The sequence below is a fragment of the Oncorhynchus mykiss genome, chromosome 20, assembly GCF_013265735.2.
Source record: "Oncorhynchus mykiss isolate Arlee chromosome 20, USDA_OmykA_1.1, whole genome shotgun sequence".
Taxonomy (NCBI): domain Eukaryota; kingdom Metazoa; phylum Chordata; class Actinopteri; order Salmoniformes; family Salmonidae; genus Oncorhynchus; species Oncorhynchus mykiss.
The window spans coordinates 7,011,801-7,034,760 of record NC_048584.1 but is presented as its reverse complement, the minus strand read 5'-3'; the positions used below and the strand labels follow the sequence as shown (position 1 = coordinate 7,034,760).

General features: G+C 42.1%; 2 protein-coding genes across 4 annotated transcripts in view; both read right to left on the bottom strand.

The window, feature by feature from the left end:
- wu:fj29h11 (protein NO VEIN) overlaps positions 1 to 19,078 on the bottom strand; it is a 58,650-nt gene extending 39,572 nt beyond the window's left edge. Inside the window, exons 1-9 of one of the 3 annotated variants that reach the window (XM_036955675.1) lie at positions 18,944 to 19,078; positions 18,288 to 18,319; positions 18,011 to 18,147; positions 14,121 to 14,320; positions 13,564 to 13,950; positions 2,689 to 3,260; positions 2,285 to 2,468; positions 1,629 to 2,128; positions 1,268 to 1,396 (exon numbers count right to left, since the gene is read on the bottom strand). In XM_036955675.1, the coding sequence (XP_036811570.1) occupies positions 1,268 to 1,396; positions 1,629 to 2,128; positions 2,285 to 2,468; positions 2,689 to 3,260; positions 13,564 to 13,950; positions 14,121 to 14,320; positions 18,011 to 18,138 (2,100 nt within the window). In that variant the 5' untranslated portion in view covers positions 18,139 to 18,147; positions 18,288 to 18,319; positions 18,944 to 19,078. Of the gene's footprint in view, positions 1 to 1,267; positions 1,397 to 1,628; positions 2,129 to 2,284; positions 2,469 to 2,688; positions 3,261 to 4,501; positions 4,630 to 13,563; positions 13,951 to 14,120; positions 14,321 to 18,010; positions 18,148 to 18,287; positions 18,863 to 18,943 lie in introns of those variants that run through there. The other 2 variants (XM_036955676.1, XM_036955677.1) reach the window with 2 other exon arrangements.
- A 248-nt stretch (positions 19,079 to 19,326) lies between these two features.
- Positions 19,327 to 22,960, bottom strand: part of LOC110498876 (sulfotransferase 2B1) — a 5,691-nt gene continuing 2,057 nt past the window's right edge. The window contains exons 2-6 of the mRNA XM_021575547.2: positions 22,658 to 22,869; positions 22,250 to 22,376; positions 21,722 to 21,816; positions 19,707 to 19,887; positions 19,327 to 19,602 (exon numbers count right to left, since the gene is read on the bottom strand). Of these exons, the coding sequence (XP_021431222.1) occupies positions 19,493 to 19,602; positions 19,707 to 19,887; positions 21,722 to 21,816; positions 22,250 to 22,376; positions 22,658 to 22,869 (725 nt within the window). The 3' untranslated portion in view covers positions 19,327 to 19,492. The remainder of the gene's footprint in view (positions 19,603 to 19,706; positions 19,888 to 21,721; positions 21,817 to 22,249; positions 22,377 to 22,657; positions 22,870 to 22,960) is intronic.

The following is a 22,960-nucleotide window of genomic DNA, read 5'->3' as shown; positions in this document are numbered from 1 at the left end:
TGCTGATTGAGTTTGAATAACAGACTGGAAGCTTCAAAAGAAGGGTGGTGCTTGGAACCATTGTTCTTCCTTGGTTACCTGCAAGGAAAAATGTGCCGTCATCATTGCTTCTCCACGAAAAGGGCTTCACAGGCAAGGATATTGCTGCCAGTAAGATTGCACCTAAATCAACCATTTATTGGAACATCAAGAACTTCAAGGAGAGCGGTTCAATTGTTGTGAAGAAGGCTTCAGGGCGCCCGAGAAAGTCCAGCAAGCGCCAGGACCGTCTCCTAAAGTTGATTCAGCTGCGGGATCGGGGCACCAGCAGAACAGAGCTTGCTCAGGAATGGCAGCAGGCAGGTGTGAGTGCATCTGCATGAAGACTTTTGGAGGATGGCCTGGTGTCAAGAAGGGCAGCAAAGAAGCCACTTCTCTCCAGGAAAAACATCAAGGACAGACTGATATTCTGAAAAGGGTACAGGGATTGGACTGCTGAGGACTGGGGTAAAGTCATTTTCTCTGATGAATCCCCTTTCCGATTATTTGGGGCATCCGGAAAAAAGCTTGTCTGGAGAAGACAAGGTGAGCGATACCATCAGTCCTGTGTCATGTCAAAAGTAAAGCATCCTGAGACCATTCATATGTGGGGTTGCTTCTCAGCCAAGGGAGTGGGCTCACTCACAATTTTGCCTAAGAACACAGCCATGAACAAAGAATGGTACCAACACATCCTCTGATAGCAACTTCTCTCTATCATCCACAAACAGTTTGATGATGAACAATGCCTTTTCCAGCATGATGAAGCACCTTGCCATAAGGTAAAAGTGATAACTAAGTGTTTCGGGGAACAAAACATCAATATTTTAGGTCCATGGCCAGGAAACTCCCAGACCTTAATCCTATTGAGAACTTGTGGTCAATCCTCAAGAGGCAGGTGGACAAACAAAAACCCACAAATTCTGACAAACTCCAAGCATTGATTATGCAAGAATGGGCTGCCATCAGTCAGGATGTGGCCCAGAAGTTAATTGACAGCATGCCAGTGCGGATTGCAGAGGTCTTGAAAAAGAAGGGTCAACACTGCAAATATTGACTCTTTGCATCAACTTCATGTAATTGTCAATAAAAGCCTTTGACACTTTTGAAATGCTTGTAAATATACTTCCATAGTAACATCTGACAAAAATATCTAAAGACACTGAAGCAGCAAACTTTGTGGAAATTAATATTTGTGTCACTCAAAACATTTTGCCACAACTGTATGTGTGTGTATGAGTATCCTGACCTCTATGAACATGTTGATCTCTCGAAGGTTGCGTTGCAGGTCCTTCAGAGCTGGTATCTGCCAGCGGAGGTCTATCCTGCCTGCCTCCAGAGTGCGGACCTGCATCAGCATGCACACCCTGGAGATCACCTGGGCACAGGACAGAACAGGGAGGAAGAGGTTAAAACCATCCCAGGAACACAACAAAAGTCAAGCTGGAAAATGGCCCTCTGGGACCTAGGTTGAGAAGCAGAGAAAGAGGCTGGAGTGACAGCAGAAGATCCCAAAGTGTCCACCAGATGGTGCCACTTGAAAATAAGTTGTACTGTTTTGTGTGTGTTATAATTACAGGTAAATAAGGGGAGCTTGGAAAGATTGTCACCTTCTCTCTGGTGACAAGTTCTCCCTCGGCTGCGATGTCTCGTATGACGTCCTCCACCAGACTATTCACCGCCTCAGGATCCAGAGCCTTCTTCCTCTTCCTCCTCATCCCATCCTCTTCCTCCTCCTCTTCAGCCTGCGCCTCCACAGCTCGCACGTTAGCCCCATGCACTTCCCTGAGCTGGGCATTGTAGGCCTCTCTGAAGACAGGGGAGTTTCCTTCCCTCTGTCCCACAGCTAGCTGCCTCCGCTCTTGGGCTTTGGTCAGCCTCAGCTCCGCTTTCAGTGCTGGGAAGTCGGAGTCCGATGCGGAGGTACCAGGCTGGGGGATTTGGGGAGTGATGGGGGGCTGGGAGAGTAACGGGGACGAGGATGGAACTGGTGATGTTGTTTGTAGCAGGGGGGACCTTGTTTTAAAGCGCACCTGGTCCTGCACGTATCCGTTGTTCAGTGGTGTGGAAGGAGCAGATTGTCCCTCACGCTCTGTCTTCTTTGAAGTGGCTGTGTGTGTGTGAGAGTGGTTGAGTGAGTGAGAGTTCATGGGTCAAATCAGAGTTAACAGGTAATTTCAACACATACAGTTAATGTTAAACCAGCCAGCATGGCAGCTGTTTAGTTACAACTTCTTAACATTATGAGTTATGATGGTCTCTCTACCTGCTGGTTTCTCTGCTCCTGTCTTTCCCGGGACTACAAGTGCGCAGGCTGCTGCAGGTTGTTTCTCATGGTTGTCATACAGAGACCTGTACTGCTGGAGAGGAAGTTGCTTCCCAAAGCGCAGCAAGTAGCCGTTCTGTAGTTGGGCGATAGTTGTGGCGGCAGGGGGGTACACCTTTATCACCTACAGCACATCCAATCAAGCTTTATTTAAACGTGCACTCAAAACAATACACCAACCACTTTACAATACAAAAAGCAACATTCATAGGAACTAAAAGACAGATTTAAGAACAGTATATTTTTAACCCTTATTTATACCAGGCAATTCTAATAAGAATATTCCCTTTCCAGCAACAGCCTAGAAAGATTCTATAATAAAACAGATTTTAAAAAGAACATACTTCTTTAACTCTGTCTAGTAGCTCTTCCCGAGTCACCTCTTCATTCTCTTTCACTGTGCTGGAGAAAGAAAGGAGAGGGGAGGAGCGGGGGACAGCAGAGGGGGGAATAGAAGGACAGGTAGCCCCAAGGGAGGATCCAGAGCTTGGGGGAGGCCCATAGCGAGAGCCTGGGGCCGGTTGTAGGGGATCAGACCCAGAACCAAAGCTGATCGGGGTAGTAGACTGAGGATGGGTTTTCAGTGGTACAGCTCTGGGGGAGAGGGTCCTCGATGGTGGATCCTTCCCAGACCGAGGCCTGCGGGATATGTCAACCTGGTCTCCCCCTGCCTGTGCTGGAGCTGCGGCGACTCCTCTATGGTTCCTGTGGAAGACCAGGTCCTTGTCCACATAGAGCTCCCCTTCCAGAGAGGCCACCAGGCTAGATGTAGAGCTGAAGCCCAGGGAGGACAGGGTGAGGTTGCAGTGGTACATCTGGCTGTAGGCCACCGTCAGCTTCTTCAGGGGTATCCCCTCTGGGTGCTGCTCCACCAGGGACAGGATGTTCCTCTGGGCCTTCTCAGCCTCCGACATCACTAATGCACACACACACACACACACACACACACACACAAACACACACACGCACATAAAGGTCATTTTCGATGCAAACACAAGGAACATTTGAGATAATGCTTGTATGAGTCAGTCTGGGTGGAGTTTGCAGTGTAATAGCAGGTATTAAATAACATAAGACCATGGGTAAAAGTGAAGCAATCTCATGACTGTCATCTACACACACAGTACCTGAGTTTAAAAAGGTCCAAACAAGAACCCAGAATATCCCATTCAATTGGTACGTCAACTAGCTAGACTAAAAGCAGTCCAGCTTTAAACTTACTCCTAGTTATTAATAATCAGCCAAAACATTTAACTTGTAAAACATTTACAAACGTGATAAGAATAGAGAGGTAGGGAAACATCGGCATTTTGGCGCTTTATCTACTATCACAATGTCAGATGAACTCATACCATTTGTTTGTCTCAGTGAGCAGTTTAAAGGAAGTTGCTAGCTAGCGTTTTCGTAATAACTAGAAGTCTATGTATATACAGGGCCTAAAATTAACACCCGCCACCTGCCAAACATGGGTAGATTTGGCCTTGGCGGGTAAGAATGTCTAATTCACCAGTCAAGTTGGTGTGTGGTAACACGCCGGGCTCTATAGTGTAAGCATTTAATAAAAATAGTTAAGTATGGGCACAAGTGCGAGTTGTGATCTATAACTAAATAAATGCTGCAGTATCTATTTTCATATTTGCAAATGCACAAAGAAATCTGAATCCTAACATTATAGCTATCCCACCTCGCACAGCAACACTGCCTGTGCTGAAAGATTTGTTTTTAGAAACAATGGGCAGAGGCATAAAAGTTGGTCGAATTTACTCGAAAGTCTACTAAAGTGAGACTTTGTCCTCGTGTTTCTTGGCTATTAAAATGGTTTTGTTCAAAAGCTAGGTTGCTTTTCAATGTTTGAGTTTGCTCCCACTGCTAGCCTATACTAGTGACATTCTCACAGGCATATGTGATGACTGAGTGGCCCGGTTACAATGGTAACCTTAAAGCTAAAAAATGTTGTCTCTGATATTTTTGTTAAAATACTCCGATCACAGAATATTAAATTAAACCGTACAAGTTAGCATTGGATCACAAAATTACCTCTAACTCCCTTCATACTGGACACACAGACAAAAGTTAATCTGACTCTGGGGAAGTATCCCTTTAACAACAGCTATCCTCATTGACAAGTCAAACCTATAAAGGAAAATGTCACCTTACCAAATGGTTGTTTTGATTGTCGATAGGTAGATATAATATACTTCAGTCTGAACTTTGTTGTGCTTGAATCAAAATGGTTCCCTGCACCTTTCTCTCATCCTTTAAACCTCCCCTTCCCATCTGACAATCCACCAATCATAGCAGCTCACAGGAGAAAGGAAACAGAAAGTAAACAGTGATCAGCTGAGAACAGAGTCATTAGTGTCTGACTCTCCTATTCCAGGAAGGAGAGACAGAAACCAGCCACCAGACTGTAGTGTAGCAACCCTCTGTGGGTGGTAAAATCATCTGGACTAGTTCCAAATGTTATTTTCAATACTTTGTTTTGCCTCTTTTTCAGTGTCTTTTTAAATTGTCAGGGACCATGTTGGCATACATAACTTGAGTGTTGCACCAGATTTGCTATCAAGCCGATTAATATTCAGTCCCTAGGCAGATGTTAAACTGTAGCAACAGGAGACAATACAGTAAAACACATTGCACCAGTATCTTATCTGTGTAGTAATAACATTAATGATGTATATTGGGATTAGAGATGATGGTGACTAAACAATAAGAGGAAAACAGAACAGAAAAACAGGAGTGAGGGATGACGTGAGTGAAGAGAGAGATTGGGAGGAGGGGGGGAGGGATTGATCCAAGGCCTTGAGTTTCGGTTTCCTGGTCTGCTACAGCTGACCCCATCTGAGCTGTTACCAGGGAAGTCATGTGACCATGCTTGCAGAAACCAAGCAGCTCCCACTATAAGCAGCTCCCACTATAAATGTGTAGGGTTCATACGGTTAAAAAGATTCAACAGCACTGAGCAAATTGCAGGTCTGCTGAGAGCAAACTTGAACATTGTGAAAATTCTGTGCAACTTCCAGCATGTGTTTCCTGTGCACACTGAGGCTGTACCCACTTTAAGTTACAGTTTCAGACAGTGGTCAAGTAGGCTACTATGGATGATGATAATGTAGACCTACCAGAGTCGCCTACCATCAAAAACAATGGAGAAAATGCATCCCATAACATGGAAATAGCTGTTCTATCATTCAGCCTCCTCCAGTAGCAGCTGGTGCACCAACAAAAAAAAAGTGTCAAGGGAAGCCAGCTTGGATTTGGCGTCACTCCTATCAAATCCCATTAGGAGCATACGTCATTGATAGACAAAATGTAAATTAAAATTGTCCCTTTCTTAAATTAGCCATGGATGGAGATAGGAATTTGAATTTGTGGTTTTACTTCATTCTAATTTGACATACAGTAAATAATTTGTCTGGATTTCCTGAATCAGAAATGCCCTAAACTGTTGTTCTGGTCTATCCTCTCTCGAAGGTTATGGCAAAGGTGACCACAGATGGTGTCTAGATCCATGGAAGGGATAATTTGACCAACAGTGTGAACGTCAATCCCCCCTAACCGGCTGAAGCACGGCGACAAAGGCGTTAAGTTTGGTCCTGCACCCCTTCTACCGTGAGACCCGAGTCCGAGCCAGCAGCCTTTACACAGCATCCAGTTGAAACTCTCAACTGCCTTTTCGCTCATGCCTTTTCTCTAAGGAGTGCGACATGAGTCCACGTGGAGTGAGCATGGAGAGTGATTCTGACCAAACTTCTCTCATGTTGCTGGTGTACCGGTAGGAAAATGGACAAGACATAATGGACAATGGCGGTGAGAGACATTATCAAGGGCCATCCTCTTTGAACATGTGCCATTGGAAGGACAAACTGAAATACTATCTGAAGAAGAACATGAAGACAGTGCCGAAAGGGAATGGGGGGGGGTCAACCATGCCCGTTAGGGCTGGGCGATATGGCCATAATCTCATATCCCGATGTAGGTAATTTCATATGCCAATAACGATACATATCACGATATAGCACATTTATATAAAATTACCACCTGTTTCTTATTACATTTTGAATTATACGCAACAAATTAAAAAGGTACTTACTCATATTGATTATTTCTCCTTTTATTTAGAACCAAATTTTCAGTTAAACATGTAACTAAATAACATGGGGGGGGTGGGCTTGCCTGTTTTGCATGTTATTTTGGCATTAATACATGTCACATAACAATTTGCAATTGGTACCTTGGGTCAAGTGTTAGCACCAACTCACAAAACCCCTGTTTCTCGACCGTGTAAATTGGAGCCATGTCTTTGCAGATGTAAGTTGTAATGGCAGCTGTTATCGCCCTCCATCTTTGCCATATGGTGTGCCGCGGGCAAAAGCCTCTTGCAACGTCCGAGCCGGGGGTTTGTTTTGAGCACCCGACTGTACTTTCTTGGGTCTCATCCGTAGACTCTCTCCATACTGTTTCACATGATTCTTGCGTAGGTGGTAAGAGGTTAGTGGTGTTTGAGCATGTTGTTGGGACCGGTCTGCGGCATATTTTGCAGAGGAAGGTTTTCTGGTCCATGTCAGACTTTTCATACCCAAACCACGTCCATGCTACCGAAGTAGCCCCTCTTTTAGGTACGAGCTCTGTGTCTCCGAGCTCTGTGTCACATTTACTCTCCTCCATGTTTGTTTGTGTTGCAAATTTCTTTCCGCGCAAAGCACGTCCAATTGACAAAAAACATTGCCGTAAAGAGTGTGATTTGCGAAACAAGTAAATAAACGATAGAGAAAAATATGAAACAAGACGTTCTATCGTCACACGATATATATCGCCATATCGCCCAGCCCTAGTGCCCGTAATTGTTCATTTGTGTGGATCAGGTTGATTGTGGAGGTCTGCACACTGCGGAATTTATAGTAATTTAGACTAAGAATGCATTGAGATACATCTGTTGTCATTAACATGCCACTCATGACAGTTTAAGACAGGGATGGTAATAAGTAGTACAAACCGAACAGTTGAGGTCTGAAGTTTACATACACTTACGATGGAGTCATTAAAACTTGTTTTTTAACCACTCCACAAATTTCTTGTTAACAAACTATAGTTTTGGCAAGTCGGTTAGGACATCTACTTTGTGCATGACACAAGTCATTTTTCCAACAATTGTTTACAGACAGACTATTTCCCTTAGAATTCACTGTATCACAATTCCAGTGGGTCAGAAGTTTACATACACTAAGTTGACTGTGCCTTTAAACAGCTTGGAAAATTCCAGAAAATGATGTCATGGCTTTAGAAGCTTCCGATAGGCTAATTGACATCATTTGAGTCAGTTGAAGGTGTACCTGTGGATGTACTTCAAGGCCTACCTTCAAACTCAGTGCTTCTTTGCTTGACATCATGGGAAAATCAAAAGAAATCAGCCAAGACCTCAGAGAAAAAAATTGTAGACCTCCACAAGTCTGGTTCATCCTTGGGAGCAATTTCCAAATGCCTGAAGGTACCACGTTCATCAGTACAAACAATAGTACGCAAGTACAAACACCATGGGACCATGCAGCCGTCATACCGCTCAGGAAGGAGACGCGTTCTGTCTCCTAGAGATGAACATACTTTGATGCGAAAAGTGCAAATCAATCCCAGAACAACAGCAAAGGACCTTGTGAAGATACTGGAGGAAACAGGTACAAAAGTATCTATATCCACAGTAAAACAAGTCCTATATCGATGTAACCTGAAAGGCCGCTCAGCAAGGAAGAAGCCACTGCTCCAAAACAGCCATAAAAAAAGCCAGACTACGGTTTGCAACTGCACATGGGGACAAAGATCATACTTTTTGGAGAAATGTCCTCTGGTCTGATGAAACAAAAATAGAACTGTTTGGCCATAATGACCATCGTTATGTTTGGCAGCATCATGTTGTGGAGGTGCTTTGCTGTAGGAGGGACTGGTGCACTTCACAAAATAGATGGCACCATGAGGAGGAAAATTATGTGGCTATATTGAAGCATCATCTCAAGACATCAGTCAGGAAGTTAAAGCTTCGTCGCAAATGGGTCTTCCAAATGGCAATGACCCCAAGCATACTTCCAAAGTTGTGGCAAAATGGCTTAAGGATAACAAAGTCAAGGTATTGGAGTGGCCATCACAAAGCCCTGACCTCAAACCTATAGAGAATGTGTGGTCAGAACTGAAAAAGCGTGTGAGAGCAAGGAGGCCTACAAACTTGACTCGGTTACACCAGCTCTGTCAGGAAGAATGGGCCAAAATTCACCCAACTTATTGTGGGAAGCTTGTGGAAGGCTACCCGAAAAGTTTGACCCAAGTTAAACAATTTAAAGGCAATGCTACCAAATACTAATTGAGTGTATGCAAACTTCTGACCGACTGGGAATGAGATGAAAGAAGTAAAAGCTGAAATAAATCATTCATCATTCTGACATTTCACATTCTTAAAATAAAGTGGTGATCGTAACTGACCTAAAACAGGGAATTTTAACTAGTATTAAATGTCAGGAATTGTGAAAAACTGAGTTTAAATGTATTTGGTTTATGTAAACTTCCGACTTCAACTGTGTGTGTGTGTGTGTGTATATGTATATATGTAAATATATAGTCCCCTGTTTGCAAATGGAGATTCTAACTGTTTTGGTGTGTGCTAAATTGAGGGTCTTGAATTTACGTGATAGACAATGTGGAGCACTGAAGACTGTGATTCTAAATTTGGTTGTAAAACATTATCAGAATTCAAATATTAAAGTGCATCAATGCATATGGCTTTCTGATGTTTTAGTACGTTTATAAGTGGACTAGCAGTAGTGACTAACGTGTTATGGGTTAGATAGAATGATTTAAGCGCAAATGTATTTGTAGCCGGAGACAAAGTACATACAGGGCATGTTTTTGAGACAGAATGTTTGCATAAGAGTGTGCCAAATGATAGGGGACCATCGCTGTACATTCATAACCCGGGGTAGGGGTAACTTGACTATCGTAGTGGAACATCTGAAAAAGCTTAGCGATTGATCCCGCAAACGGACACAAACCAGCCACAAACGATTGAAATCTGTTTGGATTATTTGGTGTTATGGGAGCTACAATATTTCATCGGTTGATTTATAATGCTTATTGTAACTTGTAAGAAATTGTGCAGCAAAGCCGTTGAGACTATTCTTGTCATGCCATTACTAACCCCTGAAGGAGACCCCTCAGAACCCTATTTACCTGATTTATTTCCTATGCCTGATTAAAATGATGATAATCCATAACACCAAGGTAAAACATTGAGTTAATGGTGCAGCATGTCCATAGGCCATGCTCACAGTGGTGGTTTTGTAAATGGTGCTCCCAAGGTAGAGTGTAAGGGCCTGCCGTCATGGTGACCCTGTAGCAATATCGACAGTCTCAACAAGCGATCACCTTGTGTGTGGTAATAAAGTATGTACTGATGTTTAAATTCATATGTTCCTTTCCCCCTTCTGAAATAAGTGGAGGAAATGTATATTCATTACATACTATACTGTTTAATTGGGCTCCCGAGTGGCCAGTGGTCTAAGACACCTGGTTCAAATCCAGGCTGCATCACATCTGGCCACAATTGGTCCAGCGCCGTCCGGGCCATCATTGTAAATAAGAATTTGTTCTTAACTGACTTGCCTAGTTAAATAAAGGTCAAATTATGAGCCGCTTGGGGGCGACCGCAGAGTGTGACGACCTGTGTTGACGATCGGCAGGAACTTAGCTATGTAGGAAGTGTAGGGAGGAATATAAAATGTATTATTATTCCCATACTATTATTACAGAGAATCAGACAAATGATGCAACCCTCAGCCTATTGACTACTTAGCGTATTCAAGCCTGCCAAAAAATACAACACTGCCCCTTTAAGACAAAAAAAATAGCATTTTACCGACTCGCTTTTCAAAGATAGAAACGTAAACGTTTTGTGCTCTTGTAAGAAGCAATTCCTCACCCATTGCTGATTACAAAGTATCTATAACTGGGATAATAACTCACTATCTAGCAACGGATAAGAACAAATGTGCACACATGGCTACATGCAGCTCTCGCTTTGATCTCAACACACTCACGACCGCTCATGCTGAAAACACAGTCCAGTTGAAAGTGAATGGCACAGATCCATTATGGCAATGGTCTATTTGCATATAGGCCTAATGCAGCTCTGATTGGATATGGCGCACCAGTCGGTGCAGAGTACGGGCCTGAGTCATGCCGGTCAATGCAACAGGATCCTACTCCTATGCCTTCTGCCTATAATAAAATCGCTTGCACAGTTAGTATGTAAAACTAAGTCTTGCATAGTTTGTTTTGTTTCAGTATCTTGCATTGAAAATGGCTAATATTACATTGATTCAATCACAATTCCTACAGTAGAGGGAAACGTTGATAGTGTTAACTAAGGGGGAAAACTTTTTGAGTTAAGTTCAACCTCGTACTTTCCTGCACGGGCTGATATTCTTTCTGTGAGACAGTCCAGGGGGAGCAGGGTGCACAGCTTAGAGGGAACATTGCTCAAGAGCATTATGGCCATCTATGGGGGATTCACGAGATATATCTATCTATATCTATGTTTTAAATGTTCTCCAAATAAGCTTGGTTGTACAATTAAACGTCAAATACACTGCATTTCAAACAGTCATCAATGATCTAATGAATTCAGGGCTTGTGAAATTATACTTAGGCTAAATACAGTATAAGCCCAAAATAGTTTAACCTGCTTTTTTGCCATAATCACTGATCAGGCTTTCAAGTTTGCCAATGGAATGCCCTTTTTGTTACACATTTAACCAGAACCATGCATAATGCACATTCACTAATAATGCACATTCACTAATAATGACTAACTTATTGTAGCAGGCATTATAGAAAATTAAACAAAAGTCTTATAAATATCTCAAGCACAAGCCCACATGCTATTGAGTAGCCAGCTAATCTTTAGGCTATATTTCAAGTCTAGCCAACTGATCTCTTTGTTAGCTAACAAGGTAGATCAGTTGAATTGTTATGAACACACTCTTCTTGTTAACTCATAATGACACAACAACAAGGTTCCAGTTTAACAACACTTACTCAACCGTATTAGAGCAATACGCGGTTACCATTCCACTCAGGTTCATCAACAACGAGAATCCTGCGCACGAGCACTAATAACAGAGTGATAGCACCGTAATAACAAATATAGGGACACTTAAAACATGGAACTTAACACTTCTGTCCATCTCCAACTGTTTGAACAGCATGCTAGCCTGTCCACAATGTTCAGATGTTGAAATCAGGTTGCCTACCTTATTTCTAGGAATGAGAGAGAACAAAGTTGCCAATTCCTTATATAATTGTGTCTTATGCTTATTGCACATTTACAAAACAGACTACACAGATAGTTTAACAGTATTTGGCTAAAATGCTGCTACTGGGACCTAGTACCGCAATGACAAACTGAGAATTCATCTTCTAGAATCAATGTTCATTGATACTCCCTTTTTAGTGTCTGCTCTGTGCGCAATGAGAAGCTGATGCATTTTTATTTGAACTATTTTCTACATTGTAGAATAATAGTGAAGACATCAAAACTATTAAATGACACGTATGGAATCACGAAGTAACCACAAATCTGTTAAACAAATCAAAATATATTTTATATTCTTTAAAGTAGCCACCCTTTGCCTTGATGACAGCTTTGGAATCTCTCAACCAGCTTCATGAGGTAGTCACCTGGAATGCTTTTCCAACAGTCTTGAAGGAGTTTCCACATATGCTGAGCACTTGTTGGCTGCTGTTCCTTTACTCTGCGGTCCAACTCCTCCCAAACCATCTCAAATCGGGTTGAGGTTGGGTGATTGTGGAGGCCAGGTCATCTGATGCAGCACTCCATCACTCTCCTTCTTGGTAAAATTGCCCTTACACAGCTGGGGGTGTGTTTTGGGTCATTATCCTGTTGAAAAACAAATGATAGTACCACGAACCCCAAACCAGATGGGATGGTGTATCGCTGCACAATGCTGTGGTAGCCATGCTGGTTAAGTGTGCCTTGAATTCTAAATAAATCACAGACAGTGTCACCAGCAAAGCACCCCAACACCTCCTCCTCCATGCTTCACAGTGGGAAACACACATGCGGAGATCATCCGTTCACCTACTCCGCGTCTCACAAAGACACGGCGGTTGGAACCAGAAATTTCAATTTGGACTCATCATACCAAAGGACAGATTTCCACCAGCTTAATTGCTCGTGTTTCTTGACCCAAGCAAGTGTATTTTTCTTATTGATGTCCTTTAGTAGTGGTTTCTCTGCAGCAATTTGACCATGAATGTCTGATTCACACACTCTCCTCTGAACAGTTGATGTTGAGATGTGTCTGTTACTTGAACTCTGTGAAGCATTTATTTGGGCTGCAATTTCTGAAGCTGGTAACCCTAATGAACTTATCCTCTACAGCAGAGGTAACTCAGGGGTCTTCCTTTCCTGTGGCGGTCCTCATGAGAGCCAGTTCCATCATAGAGCTTGATGAATGTACTTCAAAAATGTTCAGAGTTCTTGGCATTTTCCGGATTGACTGACCTTCATGTCTTAAAGTAATGATGGACTGTCATTTCTCTTTGCTTATTTGAGCTGTTTTTGCCATAATATGGACTTTGTCTTTTACCAAATAAAGCTATCTTCTGTATACCACCCCTACCTTGTCACAACACAACTGAATGGCTCAAACGCATTAAAAATGAAAGAAATTCCACAAATGAACTTAACAAAAACCTGTTAACCTGTTAATTGAAATGCATTCCAGGTGACTACCTCATTAAGCTGGTTGAGAGAATGCCAAGAGTGTGCAAAGCTGTCATCAAGGCAAAGGGTGGCTACTTAGAAGATTCTGAAATATTAAATACATTTTTGGTTACTACATGATTCCATGTGTGTTATTTCATAGTTTGAGGTCTTCACTATTATTCCATAATGTAGAAAATAGTAAAAAATTAAGAAAAATCCTGAAATGAATAGGTCTGTCCAAACTTTTGACTGGTACTGTATGCACTTGTAAATGGGAATGTGCACACAGAACAGAAGGAGCGAATACGAGACCAAAACGACAACATGAGAAAAAGCAGACATAAACGTTCATAATTTTTTTTAAATTAAAGGATTTTAGCGAAACAGGCAGACATTCACCCAGCCCTATAGTCAATTCAACACTAAATATAACAACAGAAAGCCTCACCTGTCTTCCTGAGCAGAGCTCCTGACAGGCTTTCGTTTACATCCTTCTCTTCTTTTTCTTTCTCTTCTTTTTCTTTTTCTTCTTCCTCTCTCCTCCTCCTCCTCCTCCTCCTCTCCCGTACATGCCCCTGCTGTGGCTGTGTGTATTCCACCTGGTCGCCAGGACTGCTCAGCCGAACCAAGTTCATCTTGTCCTGTCTCTCCACACACACCTGGTCCCCCAGGGCAGCAAACAGCTCTTGGAGGCCTGTCAGCCCATATTCTCTGAGGGTCAGCTGCCTGCCGTACATCTGCTTGTAGCAGGCACACAGCTTAGGCACCTCCACACCACCAGGGAAGGCGCCGAGCATGAGCAGCACCTCTCTTCTGAGCCTGTTCAGGCACACAGCTGGAGAGGAAGACAAATCAACACGTTAGGCAAGATCAAAGGTCTCCTTGTTTTGAAAATACAACGTCTGCATACAAATCTGAGGGTTGGATTGGTGTAAGTAAGATGGCGAAATCGATGTTTTCACTTATCCACTCATATACAGATCAGTGGGTTCCTCAACTTCTGACCTTTGCTGATATCCTGTGCTGAGCTTCCAGGTGCAGTGGGACGTTCTACAGCTGCTGCTGACGATGATGCTAATGATGAGGAAGATGATGAGGTGGATGTCTGTAGATGAGACGTGATAGGCCATACAGTCAGTCCTCCAGTAGAGGAGAAGCGGAGCTGGTCAGGTATGGTCTTCAGCAGTGTCTCTAGTGCCAACAACCTAAAATAAAATAAGATAGGATTAGAAAGTTTGTACTTCACCGATACCTACTGTGTGAGAGAACATTTACCATAGTAACAATGTAGAGTAGGGATAAGATAATGATTTTATTTTCCCTGTGGGGAAATTTTGGTTGCAGCTCTATATACAAAAAAGGAATCAAAACATAGACAAGAACATACATACAGTGCCTTGCGAAAGTATTCGGCCCCCTTGATCTTTGCGACCTTTTGCCACATTTCAGGCTTCAAACATAAAGATATAAAACTGTATTTTTTTGTGAAGAATCAACAACAAGTGGGACACAATCATGAAGTGGAACGACATTTATTGGATATTTCAAACTTTTTTTAACAAATCAAAAACTGAAAAATTGGGCGTGCAAAATTATTCAGCCCCTTTACTTTCAGTGCAGCAAACTCTCTCCAGAAGTTCAGTGAGGATCTCTGAATGATCCAATGTTGACCTAAATGACTAATGATGATAAATACAATCCACCTGTGTGTAATCAAGTCTCCGTATAAATGCACCTGCACTGTGATAGTCTCAGAGGTCCGTTAAAAGCGCAGAGAGCATCATGAAGAACAAGGAACACACCAGGCAGGTCCGAGATACTGTTGTGAAGAAGTTTAAAGCCGGATTTGGATACAAAAAGATTTCCCAAGGAGCACTGTGCAAGCGATAATATTGAAATGGAAGGAGTATCAGACCACTGCAAATCTACCAAGACCTGGCCGTCCCTCTAAACTTTCAGCTCATACAAGGAGAAGACTGATCAGAGATGCAGCCAAGAGGCCCATGATCACTCTGGATGAACTGCAGAGATCTACAGCTGAGGTGGGAGACTCTGTCCATAGGACAACAATCAGTCGTATATTGCACAAATCTGGCCTTTATGGAAGAGTGGCAAGAAGAAAGCCATTTCTTAAAGATATCCATAAAAAGTGTTGTTTAAAGTTTGCCACAAGCCACCTGGGAGACACACCAAACATGTGGAAGAAGGTGCTCTGGTCAGATGAAACCAAAATTGAACTTTTTGGCAACAATGCAAAACATTATGTTTGGCGTAAAAGCAACACAGCTGAACACACCATTCCCACTGTCAAACATGGTGGTGGCAGCATCATGGTGTGGGCCTGCTTTTCTTCAGCAGGGACAGGGAAGATGGTTAAAATTGATAGGAAGATGGATGGAGCCAAATACAGGACCATTCTGGAAGAGAACCTGATGGAGTCTGCAAAAGACCTGAGACTGGGACGGAGATTTGTCTTCCAACAAGACAATGATCCAAAACATAAAGCAAAATCTACAATGGAATGGTTCAAAAATAAACATATCCAGGTGTTAGAATGGCCAAGTCAAAGTCCAGACCTGAATCCAATCGAGAATCTGTGGGAAGAACTGAAAACTGCTGTTCACAAATGCTCTCCATCCAACCTCACTGAGCTCGAGCTGTTTTGCCTGGAGGAATGGGAAAAAATTTCAGTCTCTCGATGTGCAAAACTGATAGAGACATACCCCCAAGCGACTTACAGCTGTAATCGCAGCAAAAGGTGGCGCTACAAAGTATTAACTTAAGGGGGCTGAATAATTTTGCACGCCTAATTTTTCAGTTTTTGATTTGTTAAAAAAGTTTGAAATATCCAATAAATGTCGTTCCACTTCATGATTATGTCCCACTTGTTGTTGATTCTTCACAAAAAAATACAGTTTTATATCTTTATGTTTGAAGCCTGAAATGTGGAAAAAGGTCGCAAAGTTCAAGGGGGCCGAATACTTTCGCAAGGCACTGTATATAACATATATAAAGAGACAACAAGATAGAAAAAAAGTGTTAATGAGCAATCATTAATCATCTGTACACTATACATCAGTACACTGTCATCTGCAATGTCAACTGCTAGGATAGCTGGGCACTAGGCCGGCTTTTCCAATCTCGGGCCTCTGGAGCCCAAGGGGTGCACATTTTGTTTCCTGCCCTAACACTACACAGCGGATTCAAATGATCAAAGCTGGATGATTAGTTGATTATTTTAAATCAGCTGTGTAGTGCTAGGGCAAAAAACAAAATGTGCACCCCTTGGGTTCCCGAGTTTGGGAAACCCTGTACTAGGACTTGGAGGTTCCCCAACTTGCAGCCTGCAGGTCAAATTTGGCCCGCGGGTGATTTTTCTGAAGGGGAGGACATAAGACAGTAAAAACACTAGCAAATCAGCTCCAAGATATTTTAATTTTGGAAATATGTTGCAAAGTATTCCCAAACATAATAGAGATACAGTTGAAGTCAGAAGTTTACATACACCTTAGCCAAATACATTTAATACATACACTTAGCTAAATACATTTAAACTCTAGTAATACATTTACATTCTATTTAATCCTAGACAAATTCCCTGTCTTAGGTCAATTAGGATCCCCACGTTATTTTAAGAATGTGAAATGTCAGAATAATAGTAGAAAGAATGATTTATTTTAGCTTTTATTTCTTTCATCACATTCCCAGTGGGTCAGAAGTTTACACACTCAATTAGTATTTGCTAGCATTGCCTTTTAAAATTGTTTAACTTTGGTCAAACGTTTTGGGAAGCCTTACAAAAGCTTGGGTGAATTTTGGCCCATTCCTCTTGACAGAGCTGGTGTAACTGAGTCAGGTTTGTAGGCCTCCATGCTCTCACACGCTTTTCCAGTTCTGCCTACATTTTCTTGGACTTGCTTGGAATGGCCACTCCAATACCTTGACTTTGTTGTCCTTAAGCCATTTTGCCACAACTTTGGAAGTATGCTTGGGGTCATTGTCCATTTGGAATACCCATTTGCGGCCAAGCTTTAACTTCCTGACTGATGTCTTGAAATGTTGCTTCAATATATCCACATAATTTTCCTCCTCATGATGCCATCTGTTTTGTGAAGTGCACCAGTCCCTCCTGTAGCAAAGCACTCCCACAACATGATGCTGCCACCCCCGTGCTTCACGGTTGGGATGGTGTTCTTCGGCTTGCAAGCCTCCCCCTTTTTCCTGAGTTTGACGGTAGGCCTTGAAATACATCCACAGGTAGACCTCCAATTTACTCAAATGATGTAAATTAGCCTATCAGAAGCTTCTAAAGCCATGACATAATTTTCCAAGCTGTTTAAAGGCACAGTCAACTTAGTGTATGTAAACTTCTGACCCACTGGAATGGTGATACAGTGAATTCTAAGTGAAATAATCTGTCTGTAAACAATTGTTGGAAAAATTACTTGTGTCATGCACAAAGTAGATGTTTTAACAAACTTGCCAAAATGATAGTTTGTTAACAAGAAATTTGTGGAGTGGTTGAAAAACACATTTTAATTAATGACTCCAACCTAAGTGTATGTAAACTTCCGACGTCAACTGTATGTGATTGCATACAAACGTGAGCAAGGTTTGAAATTATTATGTTTTAGGAAAATATTATCTGTTGGGCTTCGTGCGGTCAACTTAGTCTACAAATTATTGTAATTAATTACGTGCTGGCCCCCTGACCATCCACCCAATAAAAAAATTGTCCTGCTGCTGAATCTAGTTGATGATCCCTGGTGCACAGGCTTTCATACCAGTTCAACTCGTAACACTGATTTAACCCATGAGAAGTTGACTATTGGTGTGTACAGTACACCTCTCGGACCAGTTGCCCTTCACTGTCTTATATTAGAAGTTCTCCTTGCCTGTTTGAGCATCCCAGATCCAGAGGCTTGTTGTAGGCCTTCAGGTAAAGGTTGTGAATCTTGAATATGGAGAGACCCTCAGGATAGTCCATACACAGATTCACCAGCTCTCCCTTGGTTTCCTCCATGATATCAGTCTGCTTTCAAGAGGAAACGTTTAGTCTATTTGACTGGCATCAAGTAAACACATGTAGCTAGCTTCATGTAATACAAATAGGCACACTGTGGGGTTAGTGGTGTGATTTTCAAAGCAGTAGCTGTGCACTTCATGCAGTACCTGGGTCTGATGTTCCTGTGTGCTGTCAAGGCCTGTCAGGTAAAAAAGTTATTGGAGCAATGACTCATCATTGGTCTTGGGGAATGGCACATGATATAAAACATACAACTAAAAATATGTTATTGCAACAATGGAATTTTGTTTAGCTAGCTTGATGTTGCTGCAGAACACGACAAAGCAAAACGTGATGATGCTGCAAACAAGTCAAAACGGGCTTGAAGTCAGGTAAAATTTTTAAAAAGTAGGTAGCTAGCTACAAGTGCCCACGTGACGTTGATACCTGGCTATAACTAGTACATTGTCTTTGAACAAGATTAGCTAGTTAGCCAGTTATCTATTCTCGCTTTTCAAATTATTTAGCTTCGTTCGCCTCCAAAGCCACATTATCTAGCTTATTAATTGTACACAATGGCGTTTAACACTAACTACCTAGCTAGCTAGCTAACTAATGTTCGTTGGCTAACGTCCCGCATCCAGTGAGTACCAGGGGTGTATTCATTCCGCCAGTTGCCAAACGTTTCGCAATAAAACGACTGTTTCCATTGCACAATATCAGGTAGGTCACTCCCCGTTTCGTTCTATTTGCTTCCGTTTAAGAAACGTTTTGCTACAGAATTGGTTAAATTAATAAATTTCTGCTAACGATAGCCACCTACCTGGCTGCCTGGTTAAGACACTTCTGGACCATCTTGCATTTATAAACAAATAATTTCACGCCGTAAATAATCTGCAATTATCCGTAGATGTTACTGACAAAACTCAGAAAGGCAAGCTGCTGCACTTGGTTTTAAATTGCCTCTGGATCCTTGGCTACAATGTTTACGTGGCTAGATTACGATGGTTATACACGGGGACTGTATTGAAATGTTGTGTCGCCACCTACTGGGAAGGAGATATCAAATAAAATGTAATCTACTCTAGTATCAATTAACGTTTTGCCCAATGATTTATCATTGGTTTTTGACTCTTGTATGACAATATATGAATATTACAACAGAATACCTGATTGATAATATAATATTGACAATATAGACAGACATTCAGTGACTGAGACATAGGCCTAATATGTTTAATGATACAACATGTCAAATCAACAGCAGTTCTATCATATGCATTTTATGTATTGAATAATTTGTTTTATAGCAACGGTTATATTGGGATTATGTGATTTATGATAATGACTGGAGGAAAAAAATATGGTCAGTTCAATCCCACACAAATTTGTATTTGATGTCCTTCATTTGGTTTTTGTAAACTGCATCAAAGTATTCTGCCTGGGACACAGTCAATTGGTTCTTCCAATCTCCAGCGATTCCTGCAGAAACATAGTCACATTAACACATTGGACTGTTACAGACGGCCTATCATTTCCAAATACTCTGTTCAAAGATATTATCATTTATAAAGATATGTGGGTACCTTTCCTAAGGAACTCTGATTTATTACGGTCCATAAACTCATTGGGGACCAGGGAGTAGTTGGACATCTTGTTCTGTTTCATGTTCTTGAACACACAATGGTCTGCTATCTTCTCTATTACCTCAGAGTCCAGAGACTTCCCCATGAATTGCGAGATCTTTGACACAGAATCCCTCAGATCCTGGGGGGGTCACATGATTTTATATCAATAACTTTGAAGGACTACAATGAAATATATCCATGTGTGTTCTTGACTGAATCTGACTAAGTTGTGTTGGGAATAACCACAGTAGATAAAACATTTTTTAAACAAATTGTGGGGGCAAAAACATGGTGGTCTACACAGTCGTGGCCAAAAGTTTTGAGAATTACACAAATATAAATTTTCACAAAGTCTGCTGCCTCACTTTGTATGTTGGCAATTTGCATATACTCCAGAATGTTATGAAGAGTGATCAGATTAATTGCAAAGTCCCTCTTTGCCATGCAAATTATCTGAATCCCCCCAAAACATTTCCACTGCATTTCAGCCCTGCCACAAAAGGACCAGCTGACATCATGTCAGTGATTCTTTCGTTAACACAGGTGTGAGTGTTGACGAGGGCAAGGCTGGAGATCACTCTGTCATGCTGATTGAGTTTGAATAACAGACTGGATGCTTCAAAAGGAGGGTGGTGCTTGGAATCATTGTTCTTCCTTGGTTACCTGCAAGGAAACACGTGCCGTCATCATTGCTTTGCACAAAAAGAGCTTCACAGGCAAGGATATTGCTGCCAGTAAGACTGCACCTAAATCAACCATTTATCGGATCATCAAGAACTTCAAGGAGAGCGGTTCAATTGTTGTGAAGAAGGCTTCAGGGCGCCCAAGAAAGTCCAGCAAGCGCCTGGACCATCTCCTAAAGTTGATTCAGCTGCGGGATCGGGGCACCACCAGTACAGAGCTTGCTCAGGAATGGCAGCAGGCAGGTGTGAGTGCATCTGCATGAACAGTGAGGCAAAGACTTTTGGAGGATGGCCTGGTGTCAAGAAGGGCAGCAAAGAAGCCACTTCTCTCCAGGAAAAACATCTGGGACAGACTGATATTCTGCAAAAGGTACAGGGATTGGACTGCTGAGGACTGGGGTAAAGTCATTTTCTCTGATGAATCCCCTTTCCAATTGTTTGGTGCATCTGGAAAAAATATTTTCTGGAGAAGACAAGGTGAGCGCTACCATTAGTCCTGTCATGCCAACAGTAAAGCATCCTGAGACCATTCATGTGTGGGGTTGCTTCTCAGCCAAGGGAGTGGGCTCACTCACAATTTTGTCTAAGGACACAGCCATGAATAAAGAATGGTACCAACACATCCTCCGAGAGCAACTTCTCCCAACCATCCAGCAACAGTTTGGTGACGAACAATGCCTTTTCAAACATGATGGAGCACCTTGCCATAAGGCAAAAGGGATAACTAAGTGGCTCTGGGAACAAAACATTGATATTTTGGGTCCATGGCCAGGAAACTCCCCAGACCTTAATCCCATTGAGAACTTGTGGTCAATCCTCAAGAGGCAGGTGGACAAACAAAAACCCACAAATTCTGACAAACTCCAAACATTGATTATGCAAGAGTGGGCTGTCATCAGTCAGGATGTGGCCCAGAAGTTAATTGACAGCATGCCAGGGCAGATTGCAAAGGTCTTGAAAAAGAAGGGTCAACACTGCAAATATTGACTCTTTGCATCAAATTCATGTAATTGTCAATAAAAGCCTTTGACACTTATGAAATGCTTGTAATTATACTTCAGTATTCCATAGTAACATCTGACAAAAAATATCTAAAGACACTGAGGCAGCAGACTTTGTGAAAATTAATATTTGTGTCATTCTCAAAACTTTTGGCCACGACTGTACATCCCTAACATCAAACACACTCATCTCTAACTCTGTATAAAGGAAGAGATGTTATCATATGCAATCATCGCGTTCAAGTGTAAGTCCTTTTGTTAGGGTATTGACTGAGCATACGATACTCACAAATATCATCTCTTCGTAGGAGATGTACATGGTGCGGTCCTGGTCCTTAGCATTCAACCAGCCTATCACGTGGTCAAACCACGAACCAAACATCACTGGGGGGTGGGGGGGGGGGGGACCACAAAGGTATCATCAAAGCTATTACAATAAAATACAACTACAAATACTCTATCAATACTTGATAGGTCAGAGGATAAGTGAATGAATTGTGAATAACAGAGGTAGCGTCAATTATTCAAAGGAAGGAGACTAAACAGTACATCAATTGTTAATGATAATTCCAGGGTAATAAATATGCTGGCCTTGAACATTGCTCTTTTGATAAATTGATCCTCTTCTTTCATATTGGATATTTGAACCCATAGATTCTAGAGCCAAGTCTGCTTTATACAGCAGAGTAGGTCACCGGGACCTAAATAAATCTGTCAATCAAAAAAGCACAGATCACTAAGCCTTTTCTGATTCTAAAAGCATGAAACTGATATCAAAATGTCTGTAATAGTTGGAAAACAAGAAAGAATACTAGACCTTTTCCATTGAGGAACTTCTGCAGGAATTGGTCCTGAGTGCCAGGTTGGACCAGGAAGGAGGCCATGCCGTAGTAGTGATAGGAGGATGTGAACACATCTTTAGGGTTTCTCATCACATAGATGACCTGGAGACGAGGAATCTCTCTGATCAACCATTCATTACCCAAGGCCATTGTGTATTATTCTAATAGTGCACAATGTGCGCAATCAGCCTTAGAATTGTAACATTCGATGTACATTCTCTTGACATGATGAGAAATGTGATCAACTGGGTATTAAACCCAGGTCATCAATGTGACCTATGATCGTGTTAGCCCATTGTGTTAAAGCCTAAAGCTAAAGCAGCATAGTTCACTAAACCAGCTTCACTACAGGAGCTGATCTACACGTATCTACAGTGCACTACCTTAGGCTTGACAGTGAAGAAGGAGGCGGGCATCATGTTGTAGTGGTAGTGGGTAGAAAACAGGCGTGGTGATGCCCTCTGCTCCAGATTGAGGACACAGGCCCTTGTCTCTTCTAGCCAAGGAACTCTGTCCCAGTTTGGGACAGTCAGCACCGGGGTCAGGTCCCCTCCACTCTGTACCAGGGGAACAATCTCCTGCATCCATGTTGTACCTGGGGGGAGAGGGACAGAGAAAGACAGGGGTAAAGACAGGTGGAGTGGAAAAGCAGATGTTTGAGCTTCATTTACATTTACAAAATAAAG